The sequence below is a fragment of the Lissotriton vulgaris genome, chromosome 7, assembly GCF_964263255.1.
Source record: "Lissotriton vulgaris chromosome 7, aLisVul1.2, whole genome shotgun sequence".
Lineage (NCBI taxonomy): Eukaryota > Metazoa > Chordata > Amphibia > Caudata > Salamandridae > Lissotriton > Lissotriton vulgaris.
Genome location: NC_141695.1, coordinates 228,212,055 through 228,236,974, shown reverse-complemented (window position 1 = coordinate 228,236,974; position 24,920 = coordinate 228,212,055). Strand labels below are relative to the sequence as shown.

Genomic DNA, 24,920 nt, shown 5'->3' with positions numbered 1-24,920 from the left:
TGCTGTCATTATGCACTCTCCAGGACAGGAAGTTGCGATTACTGCAATTCCCTAGGGAGCTGGAAGTGAAGACAACACTCTAAAATGTCTGGGCATATATTTCAGAAATGTGGACAGTAATTGATACACTCGAAATCTGTTAATCCTGATTTGGAGTAGACTGATTTAGAAAAGACTGATTTGGAGTTTTCTGTGGTGCAATAGTTTTGCAGAAATGTGTATTTATGTGCATTCTCACCCAGTACATTAACATCATTTTACTCTAACCCAGTGCCTACCTTCGAAAGGTTATCCAAACTATCTTTCTTTAAATTGTGACTGTACTCACTGCAGAATGTGGCAGACCTCCATGAATAGACTTTAATCCCAGCATCCTGGCAAGCAGCAGCATAGCTAGCGATGACCTGGCATATGATGTCCTGGCGCCCTTTGTAGAAGCAAGCGTCGTACACACAGTCTTTGAAGGCGCCTTCTGGGTCAATGACAGCACGACAATCCCGGAATGGGCCATTAGGATCCACCAGGACAAAGCAGTCTTTTTTCTTCTCTCTCTGCTCTTTCTCCACTGACGCCAGATCACGACAGTCAGCCTTGTCAGCTTCGGAGCAGCCAGGGACATCCCTGACCTTCCAGCTCTTCCCAAAGACTGTTGCATCTGTTGTTAAGATGTGGTCCTTCGTGGTCAGCTCCTTTTTTTTGTCTCCATCGAAGTCACCACAGAGACCGCACACCGCACCCGCGTACGTGCTTGGGATTTTGACTGAAACATAGGACTGCCAGTCGTAGGTGACAAGGAGACCAAAGCTGGTTTGCAGGTAACATTGATATCCTTGCTTATAAATTGAGAGCTTGCCATTATCAGCACTGTAGGGCAGGTTGAGTAACAAACCATTCAGCTGGAAAAAACACAAAATGTAGACATCAGTATTAGCATCTATTCAAGGTACAGTTCCAGTTACTTACTCAGGCAGGTCAGGGTGTATTTGTACTGTCAGGGTGGGCTAACACTCTCCTGCCCTCTACCTAACCATGAAGCCTCTATGGGATATTCACACTTCCAGAGCAGGAACCCATTCTTCCCTCCACATTCCAAAGTTTCTTTCCTGCATCAGTCTACCACTTTGTTGCCTCTAGAACTGCCTTTTTCGCCTGCAGCTGTCTTTCTGTCCTGAAGTTTAAAGTTCTCTCAAAATCCAAGGGCCATGAATAGGCATTAATAACAAATGAATCATACGCTTAAAATTTGGCTAGATGGCTTGATTTCATGGGACTGCTTAGGTGTAGGTCTATAAGAAACATTCCTATTGCATTTGTTTTTTGGGTGATATTGCGCTGTCATTTTGTCCTTTGAAATGCATTGTAGTGAAACCCTGCCATCGAGGGTCACAAGTAGTACAAATATAAAGGGTGATAACAGATTTCAGTCGCAGTATAAACCATTTGTTGGTGGTACCATACCATTGCACTCAGTCCAAGTTTAGCGGTCTTCCTGTAGGACCGCGACAGTGACCTTGGCGGTCTCAGGAAGACCGCCAAGCTCATTGTGAACCCCCCCCCCTCCGGATTAAGAGTTTATTCCAGGGCTGGCGGTGCGGCGGTGTTATATATGTCTGGCTCATAGGAGAGCCTAAACAGCATACCGTCGCTATGACAGCACCTACAGCATGTTTATGCACAGTGTGAAATCCATCATGCCATGCATTCCATGCAGTGCACACACAACTGTGCACTTTTGGGGGGGCCCATCATGCATCCCCACATGCAAACTCATGGGCAAGTTAGCCCAGGGGCCCTGATGGTGCACCTACCCATGCCTTTCCTGCATGCATTTCATGACGGCCTGCCCGCCGTGAAATGCTTGGAGGAATGGCAGGTCAGATTCAGCTTGGCAGTGCCAGCACTTCTGGGGATTCCTGAATGCTTTCCACACCGCTGTGGAATCTCGGATCTTGGCGATGGCAGTAGTTATTGTAATATGCCAGTTGGACCGCCAGGGTGGTGGTGGCCGGACCTCCACTGCAAGAGTGGTGGTCTTAGGACCACCATCCTCGTAATAAGGCCCTACGTTTAGGATTTGAGGTGAATTCTAGGTGATTTTACCCAGTGAAAAATGTTGAACCTCAGCTGGGATTTGATGAATCATGTTTGAGAGAAAATGTTTTTCTGTCATGATTTTCTCATAGTTATGTAAGGTGCCCAGGAAGCTAAAATGAGGACACGTCTTCCATAAATTCAAAAATATCATCCTCCGTCTTGTGAGAAAAGTGTGGCACACATGAAAGCCATTTTGTTGGAATAGGAGGTGTTTAATTTAAAGCTTTCTCCGTGGAGCAGTCTGAAGTATATGAGCATTTAGGTTTTAATGCGGATATGAAATTGAATGATTGAAAGAATGTGAGAGACAGTATTGGTTTTTAATCCTTTGAGGCATAATATATTTTTAAGAGACTGAATGAAAAGGAAAAAAAGAGTTCCTTATCTAAATCCAGCACCATCTGTTCAAAGTAGGGGTGGTTGTAAGCTTTGTGATTTGCTGTAGTGCATTTACAGATAATTTACAGCAAAATTACACCGGATTACGCAAGGAGCATTTCCCTGTGTTTAGCATGATGTTCTTAGAGCAAAATGCACCCTTGCAGTAGTAAACAGTAACAGCGGTAGACAACAGCTGTTCTTGTGCTCTTGAGTAGGCTTTTATCCCCAAATTACTCACAATTACACAAGCGTGTGTAATAGCAGAATGTTCATAAATTTTGCTTCAAAACAGGACAAATTCTATTTCCAACGTCTGTTTTCACAGGATGCCCATTTTTTGTGTTGTTTCATACTTTTTAAAATAATAACATTTTGATAGGCACTGAAAGTGATTTTTTATATCTTCCAGTTAAATGTATGTGAGTATCACCATATTGAGCGAGGAATCTCATTCCATTTTGAAGTCTTCCCTGTGTCATGTATTCAATATGCAAACTAATACTATTGAACTAGCTGGCAGCAAGAATATACCCGCCCCCAAGCAGCGCAATGGATCAGGTCCTCATCAGGTAACATCAAATTACTGATCCCAATGACTCCTTCAGACCCTGTTAGTTACGACAACTCCAAAACAATGCACTGTGAGCATAATGACCACTCTCCACTGGATCCATCCTTCTTTCATGCTGACTTTAATATGATCGCGAACCCACATGAATGCCTCGACCATGCTGCAACTGAACCCAATCCACTTTGGCCTCAACTTTTGCAAACACTCCAGTCCACAGTAACTGCGCTAAACTATAATTCAGACAAACTTGACCTCCAAGTCGACCTTCTAAATAGACTTGCTGTGTACACTACAGGGATTGACCACAAAATGGTAGCTCCTAAAAAACTGATCACAAAAGTACAATCCAACGCCAAACTAGTACAAGCAGTATGTTGCTGTTCCCCAATAACTGTTCTCTCTACCTCAGTTTCCTACTACAGAAATTACGATATTATCAGCATCTAGTCAGGACCCACCGCAGTACCAGCATTCCCATACAAAGGCCTCAGCAGGGTCAACAGTCCCCAAAGAGCACAATAGGAAACAAGGAATCAACACAGGCAATATGAACCCTGGTGTGAGTACACCTGCCCTGCAAATAGTCACCCCGGCGACTGACCCACTGCTTGATGATCAACTTGCCATTGCGAAGTGTAGATCTAATCATCAATATAACCTAGATAACAGCGACCCAATGGTACCAAGGACAGATTTGCAGAACACGTTAAAGACAACATACCCATCGGGTAATTGGGATTTTTTTGTGTACTAGCCCAGACAAGAGTACAACAAACAATTCACCATAAATACAACAGCTGAGCAAAAGGGATAAAAAGATTATGAAAAAATTATAACAAGCGCAGTGCCGAGACTCAAAACACAATTAGCAATTATCTTCAAGATATGAAAGCAATCAACGATGTAGCTCGATAAATACAGCCAGCGCCAACAGCAGTCTGCTTCTGCTAAATTAACCATCCCCAAAACCAGCAGTTCTGCTGACAGGCATCGTGTTACCCGCATTATGTCCCCACAATGAGCCCAGGCAATGTTCCAGGCCCAGATGGGACGCCACATCAAAGAAACTACAACTTCAGCCCATAGCAGAGCAAGAAATAGACCTTGTGCCAGTTTCTGCCCTAAACCCCCTGGCACCAGTATTTGAAGTTCCAACACTTCCCCTGACCCCAGTAAGCAAGACTAAATTAAAACAGAGAACCTGTGGTCATAGACCAACCCAAAGGCAAATTAAACCTAGGAGGTAAGGAAAGACTTCGGAAAACACTTGTAAAGAACCCGGACACAACAAACATGTGTCAAACTGTCATCAATAAGGCGGTCCCCACCTTTCTGGTGAACCTGAAGGATCTCTGCAGCGACCACTCACCATCCAACCGAAAACAGACCAAACACATAAAAAGTTCAAGAGCACCCTTACGGCCCCAAGATGGGTCCTGGCTACAACAAGCCTCCTCTCAAAATTGTTATTCACTCAGGAGTACGTCACCCAAGGTCAGCATTACATCTTAAACAAAGGAAATATACTCAAATTGCTCAATCCATTCCGGAATTGTGTAACCTGAAATCAAACAACATAACATGTATTGAATGTATACCCATTAAAGGCAATCTAATAACAGAAATGACACTAATCACATTAGCATCAGAGGCAGAGCTGGTACTATCAAATGCCAGTCCCCCCTGGCTGCATCACTGAGTTGGCACAAGGTAAATAGTTTTATTTATTTATTTACTTACTTAACTCTGCCTGTCGTATGTCCGACTCCAATACCCCTCCAGCAGCCCCTCCCCCACCACACCGCCCGCAGCACTCCCTCTGCAAGCCGTCACTGGTGGCAAGTATCCCAATTTGATGGTATTTGGAATTCCGGTCCCCCACCTAAGACTGCACAATTATGGCATATCCAAGGATGGTTTTTCTATATTGCCAATTCAGAAAAGGGGGTGGTGATGAACAGAGTGTCTGAATTAAGCAGACCACTCTTACCCAGTCCAAAGATCAGGGCTTGATCCATCACCGTTATTTATCTCACTGCACCATCTCAGCTCAGAACCTGGCTATATGCAAATCAGTCTGTCCCTGGCCCAGTGCATCATGGGAACAGGGCAGACTAAACTACCAAGCCAATTCTTCACCAGAAAGGAGACAAGCTACCGGGGACCAGTTTCTGGCATTTCAGCCGTCTTCGGCCCGGCTTTCTTGATTACTGATGGTGCAGTGAGAAAGGGACTCATGTCTGAGTATACCCTGCCACACCTATAGTGGCCAAAAACGATTCAGAAAAGGGGGTGGTGATGAACAGAGTGTCTGAATTAAGCAGACCACTCTTACCCAGTCCAAAGATCAGGGCTTGATCCATCACCGTTATTTATCTCACTGCACCATCCCAGCTCAGAACCTGGCTATATGCAAATCAGTCTGTCCCTGGCCCAGTGCATCATGGGAACAGGGCAGACTAAACTACCAAGCCAATTCTTCACCAGAAGGGAGAGAAGCTACCGGGGACCGGTTTCTGGCATTTCAGCCGTCTTCGGCCCGGCTTGCTTGAATCCTGATGGTGCAGTGAGAAAGGGACTCATGTCTGAGTATACCCTGCCACACCTATAGTGGCCAAAAACGGTGATGGATCAAGCCTTGATCTTTGGACTGGGTAAGAGTGGTCTGCTTAATTCAGACACTCTGTTCATCACCACCCCCTTTTCTGAATCGTTTTTGTCCACCATAAGCGTGGAAGGGTATACTCAGATGTGAGTCCCTTGCTCATTTCACCATCAGGATTCAAGCAAGCCGGGCCGAAGACGGCTGAAATGCCAGAAACCGGTCCCCGGAAGCTTGTTTCCTTCCCAGTATAAGAATTGGCTTGGTAGTTTGGTCTGCCCTGTTCCCATGATGCACTGGGCCAGGGTCAGACTAATTTGCATGTAGCCAGGTTCTGAGCTGGGATGGTGAAATGAGCTAAAAGACGGTGATGGATCAAGCCCTGATCTTTGGACTGGGTAAGAGTGGTCTGCTTAATTCAGACACTCTGTTCATCACCACCCCCTTTTCTGAATCGTTTCTATATTGCCGGCAAGCTAAACATAAACATCTACCAGCTTGCATTTGAAGAATACTAGATCACCTGCATCGGGATCATGAGCCTTAATTCCATCAAACAAATGCTCCTGATTAATGTATATATCTCACCAAATGAGGTAGAATAGGGGTAAATTGGAACATCTGATCAGGCACATGTGCAACCTATCAAGTGAACATGGAGGCACACCCTGTTTAATATCAGGCGAGTTTAACACAAACCTCTTTCAAGATGCCCCAGAAGAGCTTGACGATATATATCAGGGAGGTAAACAATATCTCATGGATCAAACAAAGACCACCGGCAACAGATATAGCAAACTAGGAGACTACATGGTCCTACATTTCAGCAGCTTGGGTTATACAATATTGAGCTGCCATGTTTCCTTGGATAAACCCCCAAACTAGACAAGAACGCATGGACACACTTTATCCAATAACTAAATGTACTCAGACAGAAAAATACACTCGTAACTTGAGGGGAGAGTGACCATCACCTGGCATGTGACAACAAATTCTTCAACAAGAGGATTGTATACAGTGAACCTCAAAAGGTTAAAATGGTTAGACTCTTTAACCCAACTATAATGCTAAAGTGCAAAGGCCTGCTAGGTGCTTGGAGCTGTGTCGATATTGTGCCCACTGCAGATTGGGAGTCATTATCAAGTCAATTACTCAGTAAATTCCTTTCCACCTCATGATTAACTACAACAAGGAACCAATTTGTCACTTCTGCGGAGACCAGAAAACTGAAAACCTTACGTAACTCGGGTATATGACATGCCAGGAAGCGCTCGGGGATGCACAGCTATTCAACAATTGGAAGCATGCCAGAAAGCACTCAGGCAAGCAATATTCCAAGATAAACAAAAAAGCCCTGACCAGTTTTGGTTAAAATAAGTCCACGCAAGTAAAAACCATAATCCAAAGGTATTCTGGTCTCTTGTGAATAGAAGGACACAAGGCCCAAGAGGTGCTAATATACGGGAAAATGAATGGGTATAATTTTTAACAGATTATTTCAAGGTGACCAAAAATAAAGAAGGATCTGCTAAACCTGTATCAGCCGCCTTCTCAAACACCTCTAACTATTCACAGCTCTCCTTGGGCACAACACGCCCCGGAACACCAGATCAATTTACCTACACGGCCACTCAGACACAAGTTGCAACCATTACCAAAACCCTGTATCAGCAAGATAAGCTTCCATTTCAGGCATCAAAGGCACTTGATGTACTGATAACTCGAACGGCACAAATTATATAAGCAACAACTGGTTGGATGGTGCGCCCAGGCCAAACGGCCTCCCCCAGGCCCAGTACACGGTGGACATCGCGTTGTGGGACAAACATCTGGCACCCCTATTCTCCTACTGTTGCTCTAGTCAGCATATTCCATGGTCCTGGTGTGGAGCTATCATCTAACCAATCTTTAATGGGGGTAGGAGATTTGACCTTAAAAATTACAGGATTATAGCCCTTTTGCACGTTGAATCCAAATATTAGGTGAGCCTGTTGCTCAAGGAATTGTAGTCTTGGGCCACAGACAGTCACCTCTTACCCTTTAATCAGACTGGCTTTGGGGCAAAATTAGGAACCACAACAAACCTACTTGCACTATCATACTGACGGAGAAAGCATCAGCCTCAAGAATACCACTCCATTGTTGCATTGTCGACTTCAACATGACCTTCGACAGTGTGCCCAGTTGTCTTCAATGGCTTAAACTGCAGAAATGGGGGATCCCTCTGGCCATCCTAAAGGCCATAATCCAGCTTCACACCAACACCTGGATCCGTATAAAATTGGGATCCCACATCTCAAGGAGAATACAAACATTCTGTGGTGCAAAACAACGGTGTGTGTTGGCACTCCTTCTTTTTAACCTTTTCATCTCAGATTTACCACAGTCACTTGATGATGTTAATTCTCAAACTCCAAAACTTGGTGGCATCCGTGTCAGAAATCCGCTATTAGCAGACGATCTCGTCCTGCCTAGCCACACAAGGGTTGGCTTGCAGAGGCTTCTTGACCAGCTGCACCCCTACACAACTTGGAATGAGCTGAAAATAAATCTATCAAAAACAATTACCTTTGGGAAAAGGAAGCTGCAAAAAGGAGGTGGCAATTCAATGGCAAAAGCAGTGAAATCACCGCCTTCTACAAATATCTGGGGGTTTACATGGACTCAAAGGGAACCTTCTCCAAACAGAAGGAAGTGGTCAGAGCAAAGGCTCTGTCAGTTGAGGTAGCACTAACAAACCTTGCGAGGCAGTTGTATTGGCGCAAGTCTGTCCCCTCTTGTAGCCATCAAGAAAGCTAAAACCTTCATTTATTTATGTTATGACCAGGAGATTATGCTGAGGAAAGACTCCTTTCTGGTGAACAAGATAACAACAAGAATCATCAAGCAAGTATGAAGTCTACCAAAATCCTCATTCCCAGCTCAGATAAGACTTGAGTTTGGCCTTTTGGACCATCGAGGGGTTGGGGCAGGCACTTTTATCAAGCTGTGCAGCAAACTGCTCATTTCAAGTGAAGGATGCCTGAAGACTATGCTGTGGCAGGAAATATCAACCAGTCTAGTGGAACGAAAGTGCTGCTAAACATAAGAAACTCAATGCAAATGCTGGACACGATCAGAATCTAAGGAATTAACCCATCCAAGCAGGCCCTCAAAATGTACATTAATATGCGTGTAGATTTTCTTTTAGGAGTCCAGGAAGTTACTTATGGACTAATATATTTTATACCTAGTGTCTTGAAGGTTTTGGGGTCATCTGTCAAGCAGGGGCAGAAGAAAAAGGGGGGGGCAAAACGTGTTTTTACGATGCAAATTCCCACAGGGATTTTAGACACAGCTACAGCCCGATCTGCTGAATGGAATTAGACAAAAATTTGTCAGAAAGGTAGCTGTTAGTACATAAAGCGTCCTTTTTGTGATTTGCTGTAAATCTGTTTAATAGTTTTGAAAATATTAAAATGAATCCAAATTTGGATATATAGGGATGCGTAACCTTCGAGGATCCAACAGTCCTCATGTTCAAATGTGATTAACTGCCAACACTTCAACCAGGAAGTATTGGCAGCCATCTGTGGGCTTGGCTTCAGCAAGGTCCAGCAAAACAAGTTTGAAAAAAAGGAGCAGTGTAGGAATACCCTGACCCCCTACCTGTAGTCCTGGGGTCTTTCTGTCCATCAACAAGCCAACATGCACTTTTAAAAAGAAAACTTGCTGCGGAAATGCAAAAGATCCACAAGTCCACAGCAATCTATTTTAGAAAAAACAAGTGCAGGCTCCTGTCAAGAAGAATAGAGAAGTACTGCTGCCTGTTTTTGCTTTACACATATCTTGACATGGATGAAATGCCCAGGCCATCTGTGAGGTTAAGTTATTTCATAACTAATTGGTTTGCTGTTTTTTAAGAGCACACACCCCTTGCCCTCAAAAGGAAGAGTATGAAAGAGAGGAAGAATGCTCCCAGTATACAAGTCACAATGCCTTTCTGATTGGTTGGCCTTCTGGTTGTTTTTTGCAGTGTATCTGTTGAGTGTTGTGTGCAGTAAGCAGTGCACAGTTGGGAGTAGGTTTTTAATGATTAACAGTTGAAAAAAGCACATATGCTGGACCAACAATGTCTCCTTTCCAAGCCCAGCTATACCCTAAGATGAAGCATGTTGTGTTTAGATATGCTTGTTAGAAGCATATCTCAAATAACCTTTTAGGTTGTCATGGTTCTCTGAATATTCTAGTTCTACATAAAGGCAGTTGGTGCGCATGTGAGAGGAGTGTTGGCTCGTTTTCCTGCAAATACATCTATGAACTCAGCAGCTGTGTCTTGTTACCTATTTTAATGACACAAGACTCAACATACAACAATAAGGCTTACTCCTGGGCTGGGAAGGGTCAAACAGACAGTTCTCTGGTTGACAGTATTTAACTTTCGATAATGAATTGGCTCATGCACCCACACTCACTTGTAGCACTGTTGGATGGGTGGCGCTGTACAGTAGAAATGTCTAGCCTGAACGTGGTAGCCACTGTGGTGATCTGTGATGCACAGTCCACATAAGAAACTCACGAAAAGTTACTGAATGAAGCAGTGGATAAGCTTGTGTATCACACCACCACTGTGAAAAGTGAAGTCCTTGAGAAATACACAAAAGTACGAATCATTGTCCAAATCGGAAGTGATACTGACAACACTAACATCAAATCTACTGGCAACTTAGATATTAAAATGTAACGTGCCTGCAGCACCTGTAGAGAAGACAGCAGATTCTACTATATGCCACATTTTGAATCTATATATGTGCGCTACATGGCTGTACCAAGCACTACAGGAAGGCACAAGAGTGCAGAGTGTGGAACAGATTCATGAAGTAGGTTATATAACTGCAAGGATCAGAGGGGTGACCCTGGGCATTATTAGATTAGGACGAGTTGGACAAGCAGTGAGATTGTGAGCAAAGGCCTTTGGTTTTAGTGTGATATTTAGCATTGAATGGTCTTCAGCGGGTGAGCACTTGGCAGGGCCTACTATTTCATAGTGACTGTGTCACCCTGCACTGCAGTTTGAATTAAAGCAACCATCCTCTTATTATTCATTTTAATATTAAACAAATGAGACAAGGAGCATTTCTGGTCAACACACCTCATAGTGGTTTGGTTGACGAAAAGGCCCTAGTACAAGCTCTTAAGGAAGAAAGGATAGTAAGAGCCGCTTTAGACATCAATGAATCTGAGCCATTCACCTTCAGTCAAGGGCCACTGAAAGATGCGACAAACCTGATCTGCACACCGCATGCAGCTTGGTACAGTGAGCAGTCCTTCATTGAAATGTGAGAGAGGCAGCACGAGCGATCCGATGGGTAATAACAGGTCTCTTTCCAGAGAGTCTGAAGAACTGTGTTAACTAAGATCACTTGCCAACAGCTACACATTGGGCCAGCATGGATCCTGGAGTTATTCATCAGGAGCGGAACGGCGCTGCATACATGTACCCTCTCAATGTTATAATTGTGGCACTAGCAGGCCTCCCCTCAACAGAAGGAATAGTTCCCAGCGCCATATTATTACTGCTACCTTTTGACATGCAATAAAGCACTGCTTGGCTATCCTTAATCATGTTTCAACTCATTCCTCTTAGATGTTTTGTGTGCCTGGGCTCTTCATTACCGACCATGCTGAAGCCGTTCTGCTGTGTTCTGGGGCTCCCATAACGCCGAAGACTTAGATGTACTGTGCTTCAGGTTGGGAACCTGAGCTGCCCGCTGACACAGAGAAGCAAAAGGATTATCATAATGTAAATGGAAATGTGATGGTGAAAAAGGGATGTAAAAGGGGTATTGATACTACTTCTGACTATTTTGGACATAAGGGCAGCAAAAGGTATTGTAACATGGTGGCAGTGCTGAAACACTAAATAATCAGCTTTGAAAAGTATATTGAAATTATGACCTGAGCTTGTGGGCTATAACAACTGCAAGGTTACAAGGGCGTTATAGTTAGCAAATAGAATTTATTAAACCTTAGAAATTCCCTATCATCAGTGATATCATGAGTGATGTAATTTGAGATGTCATGAGTGCAGTCACTGACCATGTCATGAGTGATGTCATTTGTAAGGTCATAAGGAGTGCATTGTGGGGGCACAAGTTATAGTTAACTCAGGTAACTATAACAGCTGATTTTCTCCGGTTTTATATGAGTAAAATCTGACCCTAACTATACCATCCCTGTAACATTTTTTTGTGTCATTTTCTAAGGTTTTTAATGAATCTATTTGCTAAATATAATGTCCTTGTAACCTTTGTTTTTTTCAGTGACCTTCTAAGGTTTGTTAAATGCTAATTCTTAATTATAACACCCCTGTAACCTCTGCATTTTTTGGTGAGTTTTAATGCTTTTTAACTAGCAGTCACGTTTGCAGAGTGGTGGAGAAAGGGGGCTGGGCTTTCGAACAGCTTTCAGGAATTCTGCCTGTAGGTCTGACAGGAGGGGGAATCATCCTTTACAATGCAACTTTTACCACGCAGTGCTTTTACATCGCAACTTTTACAACGCAAACCATTACAACGCATTGCGCTGGGGGTCGCTCTAGGAAAGGGAATAGATTTAATTTACTATCCAGCACCTTCCCTACTATCCACGGGGACTGGAGTTGGAATAGTAAATTAAACTATTCACTATCCAGCACCCCTCAACACTATGCCTTGTAAAGGCATGCGTTGTAAAAGTTGCGATGTAAAAGCATGCGATGTAAAAGCATGCGATGTAAAAGCATGCGTTGTGATGTCATACATCTGACAGGAGGGCTAATGGCCACCAAGGTCCCTCTGGAGCTAAGGGGACTTTATGGTGGAGAAAGGCCCATGGTCTCTGACAACTTCTGAGGAATCCTGCAGTGTGGGACAACCTGGAGGTAACAGGAGTGGTAGTTGGCCCCCAAGGATGTACTCGGGGGCCAACTACCCTCATAATACTTCCAGTTCATCTCATACAGTAGGATTGCTGAGAACTGATAGCAGGGTATACCCCCTTTCTCCACCAGTCTGCAAATGCGCCTCCGGCTGTACTAGTTCTAGGAGGGTGAAGTGCACTTGGCTATTTAGGGTCTTTGGGGGCCAACACGGCCTCCTGCTACCTCAAGTAAGACCCACACAGCTGGATTGGTGATAGGAAGTTGGAGGCCACGCCCCCTTTCTCCACCACTTTGAAAACATGCCTCCTAGGGTACTACTGGTTAGGGGGAATTGTCATCTTTCGTACTGAGGCTCTCGGGAGTAAAGTGGAATTCATTTCCCAACCAGAAGAGCACCAGGAGGTGCATTTGCAGAGTGATAGATAAAGGGATTGTGGTCTTGAAGCCCTCTCAGCAATCCTGCTGTCTGAGTCTTACTGGAAGTAACAAGAGGGCTTTTTGGCCTCAAATAACCATAAGCATTCAAGGGAATTTAATTTCCCAACTACCACGGTGACAGGAGGTGCGTTTGTAGAGTGTTAGTAAAGGAGGAGTTACCTTTGAGACTTGCCAGTTTTTTTTAAATACTTTTTTTTAGGTAAGGGGTCTGCGTAGCCCCCTTCTCTTGGACGATTTTGACCCCAGGACCCCACCCCCCAGGGCCATTCTTTTTTTAAAATGGGGAAAGGGTCTGCTCTGCCTCAAATTCGGCCCGTATACGACTCTGGCGACCCCATTCCTGGGGCCAGTCCTTTTCCTTTTGTTAAAAACAAAATTAAGGAAGGGGGGCTGCATGGCCACCCCTTCCCGGGGCCAAATATGACCCGGGGAGCCTATCCCCGGGGCCTGCCACATATTTGTTTATTTTTTTTAAAAGAGAGGATGGGCGCGGACTGCCATATATTTGTTCATTTTTTTAAAAGAGAGAATGCCCGCGCAGCCCCCCTCCCCAGGCCTATTTCAGCCCTGGGGTACACTATCCTCTGGGGTAGGCCTATATTTAAAAAATAAATATTTTTTTAAAAAGCCATCCCCCGGGACAAGGCCTTCTCCTTTTTTCCCCTGGGACAATGCCTTCTCCTCTTTTTTGATTGGGGGGGCCAACATGGACCCCCTCCCTGGGCCACTTTAGCCCCGGGGACCCCAATCCCCCAGGGGGATCCTCAAGGCCCCACGTTATATGCTGGCTCCCTGCCTCCTGCAGAAGATGGCATTGCTTTTGGACAGAGGGAGATGCAAACATGCAGCTCCCTCTGTCCAAAAGCAATTCCGCTTTACTTCATGGATGCGAGAAACAAGTTTGCTATGGCTTGGCGGGAGCAGTGCCTCCGCCAATCAAAAGCAAACTGCAATATCCCGGCGTGGGCACCCCAAGACCTTGCTGGATCCGGCCCTGGGGGTTGGCGTTCCCCAGGGCCATGGAGAGTTCATGGAGATGGGGCCTCCAAACATCTGCATAGCCCCAGGGCCTTACTTCATTTGTGTCCCGGGGTGGTGGTGGTCTCCTGGACTGCATCGAAGAGCTGAAGCCTCCTCATACAGTTTTTGAAATATAGCCCCAGGGCGGCGATGGTCCCAGGTGCTGTATGGGGGGGTGGAGTCCCCCACGTATTTTAATTTACTATAGCCCCAGGAAGGTGGCTGTCCCCTGGGCTGCGTGGGGGGGATGGAGCTTCCAATCATTTTCATTTTCAATAGCCTCGGGAAGGTGGCAAAACCTGGGGCTGCAGTGGGATGTACCCCCCCATTCTTTTTGTGTTTAGCACCGGCGAGGTGGTAGTCCCTTGGGCTTTAATATTTCTTATTGCTGCCAGGACCTGTCCTACTCAGCGCCCTGATTAAACAAAGCGCTGCAACCCGTGCTTAATTTTTTAACATTTTCAGCTGGATTTGTGGATCCAACGCAGCTCACGCTTTTTTATCCAGGGGGTCAGGGTGTTTCTACACCGCCCCCCTTATCTGTTTTTTTAAATGTTTTTTCTTGTGACTCTGTTAAACCTTGTCACAAGATGGCTGGCAACACTTCCTGGTTTGATGTGTTGGCAGCCAATCAGATCTCAGGCACAAGTTTGGGAGGGGTTGCAGATCGACAACAGCCACAGTTGTATATCTGAGAAATCTTAACATTTCTCAGGATCTACTGAATGGATTTACACCATTCAACAAGAAGAGTACTTTCTGAACCAAGTGCTACCTTTTTCACAAATTTGGGGTAGTTCCGTTCAGCAGTTCAGGCTGTAGCCGGGTCTAAAATTTCCCCTGGAAATTAACATGGAGAAAAAGCATTTTGGGATCCCCCTTTTTCCCAGCCACGCTTGACAGATCACACTGAAATTTTCAAGGTAGGAGCTGAAGTGAGTGTCAAATTAGTTTTGAAAATTTCGCAATGATTCGTCAAATGACTTCAAGGTATTGTCAAATCAAAAACAGCTTTTTAATAGAAATTAGGTCCTAACTATAACTACCTACTGTCGACAGCCATTAGGTAATATATAAATATTCACGAAGGAATCAAAAGGTTACAGGGACATTATAATTGGGAAACAACATTAAAATGTTTTTGGAAATTCACTGAAGAAAAACAAAGGTTACAGAGACGTAGGTAGGAAATAGAATTTAAGAAAAACCTAAGACATTCACTGAAAAACCAAATCTTGCAGAGATATTATTGTTAGGCTAATATTTAATTGCACAAAGCCATCGAAATTCAGCAGTTATAGTTACCTGAGCTACCTATAACTTATGCCCTTGCAATGTACTGCTTGCGGACATTACATATTACATCACTCATGACATGGTCAGTGATATCACAGATGAAATCAATGATTACATCTCAAATGCCATCACTGATGACATCATCCACAGAACCACTTACATATTTACTCACACCCCATACAGCCTCTTTTACTCCCACTCACACACCTGTACAACCACTGACGTGCCCATTCACAGCCCTATATCAGCATACACACATCCACTCACTCCTTTATAGAGCCAACCAAACACCCACTCATTCACTGGAACAGCCACTCACACATCCATTCACTCACCCCTACAACTACTTATACAATCAGTTACGAACCCATACAGCTAGTCACATATAAGTATGGGGGAATTTTGCGAATCTCGCGTTCGTGAATTTTGCGGATTTGCGAACTCGCAATCCGCAAAATCCACGAATTCTCGCGAATTTTTTTTTTTTATGTTCGCACAGGTTTCTGCAAGTTCGCGAGGGTTTTGTACAATTTCGCAAATTGCGAAATTGTACAAAACGCGTGCGAACTTGCAGCAACCCGTGGGAACACAATTATATGAAGAGAAAGAAGCTCCTGGTCACAGGAACAGCACGGGGATTGCGCTCATGAAAGTCAAGGATGCAAAGGCCTCTACCCAGCATCACAGCTGATTTTCCACAGTAGATTTGGGAAGAGGCACACCTGTCCCGCCTCGAAGACGCTCATGATTGTTTTTGGGCTAATGAATGAGTCACTGATTTTGAGCATCAACTAGTTCGAGTGACCATGCAAAGGCCGCCCTCTACCCAGCATCACAGCTGATTTTCCACGGTAGATTTGGGAAGAGGCACACCTGTCCAGCCTCGAAGACGCTCATGATTGTTTTTGGGCTAATGAATGAGTCACTGATTTTGAGCATCAACTAGTTCGAGTGACCATGTGTGTGTTACTATGCAATCGCCCTGAAGGGCACAGGGGTCCCTTGAGTGACCTGTGTAAGGCTGTGCCTGTAACTATTTTACAATGGCGCCAGCAAGCTGCCAGCGCCGTTGTAAAATAGTTACAAAGTTAGCTTGCACAGGAAGCACTTAGATAAAATAAAGCAGCACCTGCTTCGTTTTATCTAGTGATTCCTGTGCAAGCTAACTTTGTAACTATTTTACAACGGCGCTGGCGCCATTGTAAAATAGTTGCATGAGTGGGGGTTCAACTTTTGAACCCGTTACGCTCGCAGATTTTTTTTTGCGGATTTTGCGGGAAATCCGCAAAATTTGCGGATTGCGGATTTCCCAAAAATCCGCAAAATCCGCGAGCGTAACGGATTTCCCGCTCATGCTTAGTCACATAACCATAACCATACTCAGCCATATAGCTACTCAAACACCCACCTATTTACCTACAAAGTCACACACCTACTCACTGACCCAATCAGCCTCTCAACACAGCCATTCACTCAGCCATACAAGCCCTCAGACTCTCATTCATGCAACCACTTACATACCCATCCACACATCCATACAAACACTTACAGATTCCTGTACTCCCCCATATATGCATTCACACTGACACTCACAGTCCAATACAATCTCGAAAAAATAAAGTCACTTAACAAAATTCGACTCAAGCAGCAAATCACTCATACAGCCACTTATGCACCCAGATACTCACTCATTGAGACATTCAAACACCCACTCACTGAACCATACAGTACCTACACACCCTCTTACACAATGATAGTACCACTTACAGCATCACTCACCCACCTATATATCTGCTGACACACCCACTAACTCATAAATACAGCCACTCACACAGCATATCACTCCCCCACACAGGTACTCACACAACCACTTACACAAATACAGCTACTCACACACTGATACTCACAATGATACATACTGTCACACAGCCACTAACATAATATATACTAAAAGTAGTATCACTCATTAGAGGTGCACCAAGTATACTATTTTTGTAGTACCTTAGTATATATGTTTACCAATCATAAACTCTTACAAATACTTCCAGTCAATGGATAGTGTCATCTGTGATGTCTTTTGCTATGTCATCAGTGATGTCACTGACCATGTTATGAGTGATGTAATATGTGAGGTAATAAGCACTGCACTGCGGGCATGAGCTCAGGTAACTATAACTGCAGAATTTCACTGGTTTTGTATGAGTGAAATCTGACCCTTACTTTAAAATCCTTGTATCCTTTGTTTATTTTACAGTGAATATATATATTCATTGTAAAAAAAAAAGGTTACAGAGACGTTATAGTTATGCTCAGGTTTCACTCATACAAAACTAGTGAAATGCAGCCATTATAGTTAGCTGAACTAACTACAAATCGTGCCCCTGCAATGCAATGCTTATGACTTCACATATTACATTACTCATGACATAGTCAGTGACATCACTGATGACATGTGAAATGACATCAGTGATGGCATCATCCAGTGACTGTCAGTGTTTGTAAAAAGTTAACGTGTGTTAAATATATATACCAAAGTCTATTGGTGAATCAGTGGGTGTATGAGTGCCTGTTTAAATGATTCGTTGGGTGCATGACTGATAGTATAAGTGAGTGATTAGGTGTCTCAGTCAGTGAATGTATGGGTAGTGACTGGTTGTGTCAATGTCTGCATATGTCTGTCTGTTAGTATCTAAGTGACTGTATGGGTATGTGAGTAGGTATGTGCATTTCTATTTGGTGTATGTTTGATTGTCTGAGTACTTCCTTGGGTGTCTGGGTATCTGTGTGGGTGGGTGAGGGGGTATGTGACTGCCTGTATAGATGAGTGAGTGGGCGAGTCAGTGGCTGTACGGGTTAGTGAGTGCATGCTGCAAGGAGCTGTATGGGTCTTAGTGTGTGTATGGCTGTGTTGTTGAGTGCAATTGTATATGCTTGAGTAACTGGGTATGTGAAAGGCAGAATATGTGAGGGATGGGCAATGAGAGTAACCGTATCAGTGAGTGAGTGAATGCAAGAGGGTTTGTATGGGTGAGTATATAGTTGTGTCAGTGACTGTTTAGGTGACTGAGTACATGTTACTCAGCCACCTAAACAGTCTACTCAATCTATGAGTGAGTTAGTGTGTGTGTGTGTAATTGTATGGGCGAGTAAGTTACTGTGTGATTGACTGTATAGATGAGTAAATATGTTAGGAACTCTATGGGTGACTGGCTCAGTGTGTGAGTGGTTGTACAGGTGTATGAGTGGATATGTCAATGGCTGTATTAGTGAGGCAGTGGATGTATGAGTGGCTCTATGGGTGAGTGAATGCATATATGTGTTCATCCATTAATCAGTAAGTGTCTGTGTAGCTACTGGTATGGGTATGTGAATGGGTTTGAGAATGGTAGTATAGGAAAGGTTACATGGAGGTGTGAAGGGCCATCAGAGATTCTGTGGATGTTGTCATTTAGGATATCACCAGTTATGTCACTGACCATGTCATGAGTGATAAAATAAGTTAGGTCATAAGCAGTGCATTGCGTGGGATCAAGTTATAGTTAGCTCTGCTAACTATAACATCTAATTTCACTGGTTTTGTAATAGTGAAACCTGAGCCTAACTATAATATTTCTGTAACCTTTGGGCCCGATTCACAGAACTAAATTAAGACAAAATCCTAAACTTACTACCATTTTCGTATTCACAGAAGACACTTACTCATTTCGGTATTCACGGGAGTTAGGAGTCCTAACTTTAGGACTCCTAAATGCCTTCTGTGAATACCGAAAGTCTTAAAATTAGGATTTTTCTGGGTTAAGTAGTAGTAAAGTTGAGAAAAATCCTAATTTTAAGACTTTCGGTATTCACAGAAGGCATTAAGGAGTCCTAAAGTTAGGAGTCTTAACTTTACTACTACTAAATTTAGAAAAATCCTCATTTGAATAATTTCCGTATTCACAGAAGGCATTTAGGAGTCCTAAAGTTAGGAGTCCTAACTTTACTACTCCGAAACTGAGAAAAATCCTAATTTTAAGACTTTCGGTATTCACAGAAGGCATTTAGGAGTCCTAAAGTTAGGAGTCCTAACTTTACTCCTCCTAAACTGAGAAAAATCCTAACTTTAGGACTTTCGGTATTCACAGAAGGCATTTAGGAGTCCTAAAGTTAGAACCGAGGCACAAGGAAGCAGAGAAACAAATGTGGAAAACGCAAAAAGGGGGCAGGGTAGAAACACCCTGCCCCCCTAGGCCTGCTCAGGGGGTCCTACAACTACCCCCAAGCCCAAAACATGTTTTATTTTTTTTTTAATTGCGGAGTACGCATACATACACGAACTCCGCGAGAAAAAAAAACCTGGTCTGTTTTTTTAAAGATTAGCCCTTGGGGGGACCAAATCCCGGGGATAAAATGAGAGAAAAAGTGTGGGGGGATCCCAATCGTGGGGAGCCGGTTGGGACCGTGGGGGCATTGGGGCTCCCCCCAACGTTGTATCTTAGCCCCGGGGGATGGGGTCCCCTGGGATTATAAAAAATTAGTGATAGATGCTATTTTTTTTTTACAATAGATTTACGGTATGCGCACCATGCTCGTACGTACGGTGCAAAGTCTGTAAGTCGTCCCAAAAAGTTAAATATTTTTAGATATATATGAAGTGTATGTGTTTACATGTTGGGTGGCTCTAAAAAGAGCCCTTGTGTTTATTGGGAGATTTTAGTACCTCCAAGTAAGTACCGATGCAGAGTCTAAAGTTTATGAGGAAGACTCTGTTCCCTTCATCTGCAAAATGTACACCGTCTCTCCTGTAGATGTTTTGCATATTGAAACGCAGATTGTTGTGGTAAATCGACCCCATTCTATAGTCTCGGAGAAAAGCAAAGAGATTTATTCACATGTTTCCTAGCTTTCTCAATGTATGGACAAAATTGATTGGACCAGTTCCATTTTTGCCTTTGACATATATTAGAGTGGACAAAGGCAGTTTGGGGGAAAATGACATCAGTTTTGTAAAGGTGTCCTTCATAAACATTTCCAGTCCTACCCCAGATAAAGTACCTAGGTCATTGCCACCACAGTGCACAATTTTGAGGTTAGGGTGTTGGGGATGCATAAAGGATTTCACTAATGGCATCAATTGGTGCCACTTTAACCCTCTCTGTCCAATCCATTTAATGTCTACATTTGGTAAACCTAGGTCTTTGTGAATTTCTTTCTGTTGTGCGTACCTTTCACTCCAGAAAATATAGCTGTGTCCCACAATCCACACTGTAAGCATCTCGAAGAGAGGTTTGGATGCACTATGATCGTCTCTGTAAATGAAAGGGCAGTTTGAAGATTTTTTTTTCTAAAATGGTGGATAAGTGGAGTTTTGATAAAAAGCAAATAAGTGATTGGTTGTTTGAAATGTTACGAGGTAGAAAAGTAGGGTGCAATTTTCAGTTTTTTAAAAGCCTGTCATTTATTGGTTAAGAAAAAGTGATAGAAAAGAACATTACTTAAGAGAAGTTGGTATATTGAGAAGTCAAGCACACTTGCTGCTTTGATTTGCAACAATGTATGATGGCCTTGTCACCTGTGTTGTCAGTAAGGTGTTCCCTGAAGTGTTTCTATGGTAACTGGCAGAATGTGGTTGGGGGAAGGGTTGAACGTTTTGACATTTGGAAAAGGTTCAAAAGTTCAAGCAATAGAAAAATTGTGTTTCATTTTGATTCAATGTGGGAATAAATGTGATTTGTTATTTATTTGTATATGTGTGTGGATTGAATGTGTATATTGACAGGAAATATTTGCTGTTTGCTATAGGACTTCCTGACTCCCTTGGGTTAGTTAGGGGGATGTCCAATGATCTCCAATGTCCATTTTTTCTTCTTCTTGGTTTTGTACGCTCACTGGACGACTTACGGACCTCGCAACGTACGCGTACGGAAAATATATCGTAAAAAAAAAAATTGTCTATTACTAATTTTTTATAATCACCGGGGACTGCCACCCCCCAGGGCTTTGATATTAGTGATGGGGGGCCTCTAAGGCCCCCTGGGGGACGGCCACCCCCAGAGGGCTTTCTTTCTAAGTATGCGGGAGGCTCACGGCCCCCGGCAGCCCCGGGACTGACACCCCCGGGGCTTTGTTTAAAACAAACAAAAACCTGTGTGTGGGGGCTTAACCCCCCCACATGCCTTGGGGACCGCCACCTCCCCGGGGCACTAATATGTAAAATAGGTTGGTCCGTGATGGACCCCTCAGCCCCGGGGACCACCACCCCGGTTTTTCAATGTTGGGAGAGGGGCAGTGCGGCCCCCCTCCTGAAGCCTTGTGTGGCCCTGGGCACCGCCACCTCCCCAGGGCCAGCGCCTGCAGTGTCCCAGGGTGCCTACCCCTGGGACACTGCTGTTTGGTATGATAGGGCTGGAGCCTTGCGACTCCCGCCCTACAATAGCAAACTGCTTTTCGTCAGAGAGAGCAGCATGTTAGCTGCTCTCTCTGATGAAAAACAATGCTGGCTCCCGAAGGACGCGGAGAGCCGGCTGGGACCATGGAGGCTTTGGGGCCTCCCCCACGGTCCCCAACATTATATTTGATATTTTAGCCCCGGGGGATAGGGTCCCCGGGGAAAAAAAATAAATTAGTAATAGAGGCTATTTTTTTTACGGTTGATTTACCGTACGCGTACCATGCACGCACGTACGACATACGGTGCAGAGTCTGTAAGACGTACAGTGAGCGCACCTCAGCATGAAAAACTAAATCAAAAAAATATATTTTTCAAATATCTATCAAGTTTATGTGTTAGTTGGTTCTAATTATACCGTTTCTATTTATTGTTACTTATATGTAAGTACTTATGCATTGTCTAAACTTGTTGATTAGCAGTGTTTTATAGCGTGCTGAACTTTTGACCTCTGTTAACAGTTAACATTTGCATGATCTGCTGGGGAAAGGGTGGAAAGTGATGTCAGTTGGAAAGGTTTGAAATGTTGAACCAATGGAAATGTGTCTTTGGTTTTGAATTATTGTGTGAAGGAATTTGATTTGTTATTAATGTTTATATATGTGTAAATTGAGAGGGAAAATGTGCCATTTGTTTGGTTCTGCTGCACACACTGAGGCAGAGAGATTCTGCGTGAGACTATCTGCTGTGTGAGTGGCATTCTTCTTAATCTTCCAATCAGTTTGAAAGGTGAGTTGATTACTTGTAAGGGACTGTATGTGTTGCATTGTACTTTTAGTAATAGTAATGTGTTTATTCCTGTAAAGTTTGTAGAACCATATTCTGATTTTGTCTGCATTTGGATAACTATTGTGATTAAATCATTTGGTAAATTAATGTGTTTAGTTAGTCATCTTTGAGGAATAAAGAGCAGTACTAAAAATGTAGAATGTTTGCAGTCAAATTTTTTAGTTGTAGAATACTTAATAGTGTTGCTTGTTTAGAATTAGGCTTGTGTTCTAAATCTACAATTTTGTAGTCAGTGTACATAGACTGTTGCATACACTTTTGGGCAGAATTCATGCCTTTTGGGCCTCTTTCTTGTTCTATTTTGTTCCATATTTGGATGTAATGTTGCAAAAAAATAATGGTGCAAATTGGAAATGTATTTCCAAATGAGTTAGGATTGTCCACTGAAATGTAGAGGTCATATACATGGAATGTGTTAAGTCACTAAAATGTTTTAGTGTGGTAAATGTGTTTTGGTGAAATGTATGGTTTAAAGTATTTTTTCTAGAATCACACTGAGCGTCTGTGAAAATTAAAGATTTACACGTGCACCTTTTTCTATAATCTCTGCTGTCTCTCTCTCAGTCTAACTCTCTCTGCTTATAGTGTCCCCTCTCTTCTGATATTTCCCTTCTTTCCTTATTTTAATTTGTCTTTGTTCACAGTTTCACTTTTTTTCATACTCTCTCCTGTCCTTTTAGTCCCCCTCTAACCTTATTGTCTCCATCCGTCTCTTAATAGTCCCCCTTCTCTTTATAGTCTCTCCTCGGACCTCTTATTCCTCTCTCTCTCATCATATGTCTCTCTAAATAATTCTCCAGTCAGTATATATACACTGCTGCATACATTCTTGCACACATTTACAAGCCCCTTGGGCCTCTTTCTTGTTCTATTGTGTTTTATATTTGGATGTAATGTTGGCAAAAAGAAATGGTGCAATTTAGAAATGTATTTGCAAAATGAGTCAGGATTGTCCACTGAAATGTAGTGGTCATATACATGGATTGTCTTTAGTCAGTAAAATGTTTTAGTGTGGTAAATGTTTTTGGTGAAATGTATGGTTTAAACTTTTTTGTCTAGAATCACACTGAGCGTCTGTGAACATTAAATTTACACTTGCACCATAATCTCCGCTGTCTCTCTCACAGTCTAACTCTATCTGCTTATAGTGTTCCCTCTGTTCTGATATTTTCCTATATTTCCTTATTTTAATTTGTCTTCCTTCACTGTGCCACTTCTTCTCATACTGCCTCCTGTTTATTTATTCCCCCTCTGTCTTTATTGTTTCCTTTTGTTTCTTAATTATGCCCCTTCGTTTTATAGTCTCTCCTCTGACCTCTTATTCTTCTCTCTCATAATAATCCTCCAGTCAGCATACATAGACTGCTGCATACATTCTTGTGCAGATATACAATCCCCTTGGGCCTTTTTCTTGTTCTATTGTGTTTCATATTTGGATGTAATGTTGGCAAAAAAATAATGGTGTAAATTGGAAATGTATTTGCAAAATGAGTCAGGATTGTCTACTGAAATGTAGTGGTCATATATATGGAATGTGTGTAGTCACTAAAATGTTTTAGTGTGGTAAATGTGCTTTGGTGAAATGTATGTTTTAAAATTTTTTGTCTACAATCACACTGAGCGTCCGTGAAAATTCAAGATTTACTCTTTCACCTTTTTCCATAATGTCCGCTCTGTCTCTCACAGTCTACCTCTCTCTGCTTATAGTGTCTCCTCTCTTGTGATATTTTCCCTCTTTCTTTATTTTCATTTGTATTTTCTTACAGTGCTGCTTGTTGTCATAGTGTCTTCTGTACTCTTAGGGGGTCTTAGTTCGCCTGCCGTCCTCACGGTAGTTGGGACTGCCTGCCGTAAGGGTGGGAGTCCTTTGGGGGGATATTAGGATGCGCCCGCCACAGTGGCGGATGCATCCTGCATTTTTAACATTGTGGTGGGTGGTGCTCTCAGGTTTGCCTGCCAAAATGCTAAAAATGCATGTATGCATTTGCATACACAATGCGGCAGGCACCGTGCTGTGCGTGCCGCTTTGTGTATGCAAATTCTGGTGGATACCACAGGTACCCCGTGTGCCTCCTCAATCTTACCTTCACTCCGGGGGCCCGCAGGGGGCCCTCACAGTAAAGACTGCTTGTGTGGACCCCCCAGCCATGCTAATATGGCTGGGGGTCATTCTGGTGGGTTGGTGGATGGATTGCTCCCGCCAAGCTGGTGGTGGGTACCGCCAACCTGGCGGGGGCAATTTGTCTGCCATCTTATTGGGCCCCTTAGAGTCTCTCTGTCCTCATTGTCTCGTCTGTCTCCTATTAGTCCTACTTCTTTTTATACTTAATTGTCTAACCTCTTTTTAAACTGCCCCGTCTCCTTATATTTTGTGTTTTTCTTCTTATACTCTCCATCTCTC

General features: G+C 43.4%; 1 protein-coding gene and 1 pseudogene across 1 annotated transcript in view; one reads left to right on the top strand and one right to left on the bottom strand.

Moving 5' to 3' along the window:
- Positions 1-24,920, bottom strand: part of LOC147701266 (IgGFc-binding protein-like) — a 933,218-nt gene that overhangs the window by 713,803 nt on the left and 194,495 nt on the right. Inside the window, exon 6 of the mRNA XM_086929331.1 lies at positions 329-896. Within this exon, the coding sequence (XP_086785457.1) occupies positions 329-896 (568 nt within the window). The remainder of the gene's footprint in view (positions 1-328; positions 897-24,920) is intronic.
- Positions 10,075-11,227, top strand: LOC147701267 (C-terminal-binding protein 1 pseudogene; annotated as a pseudogene).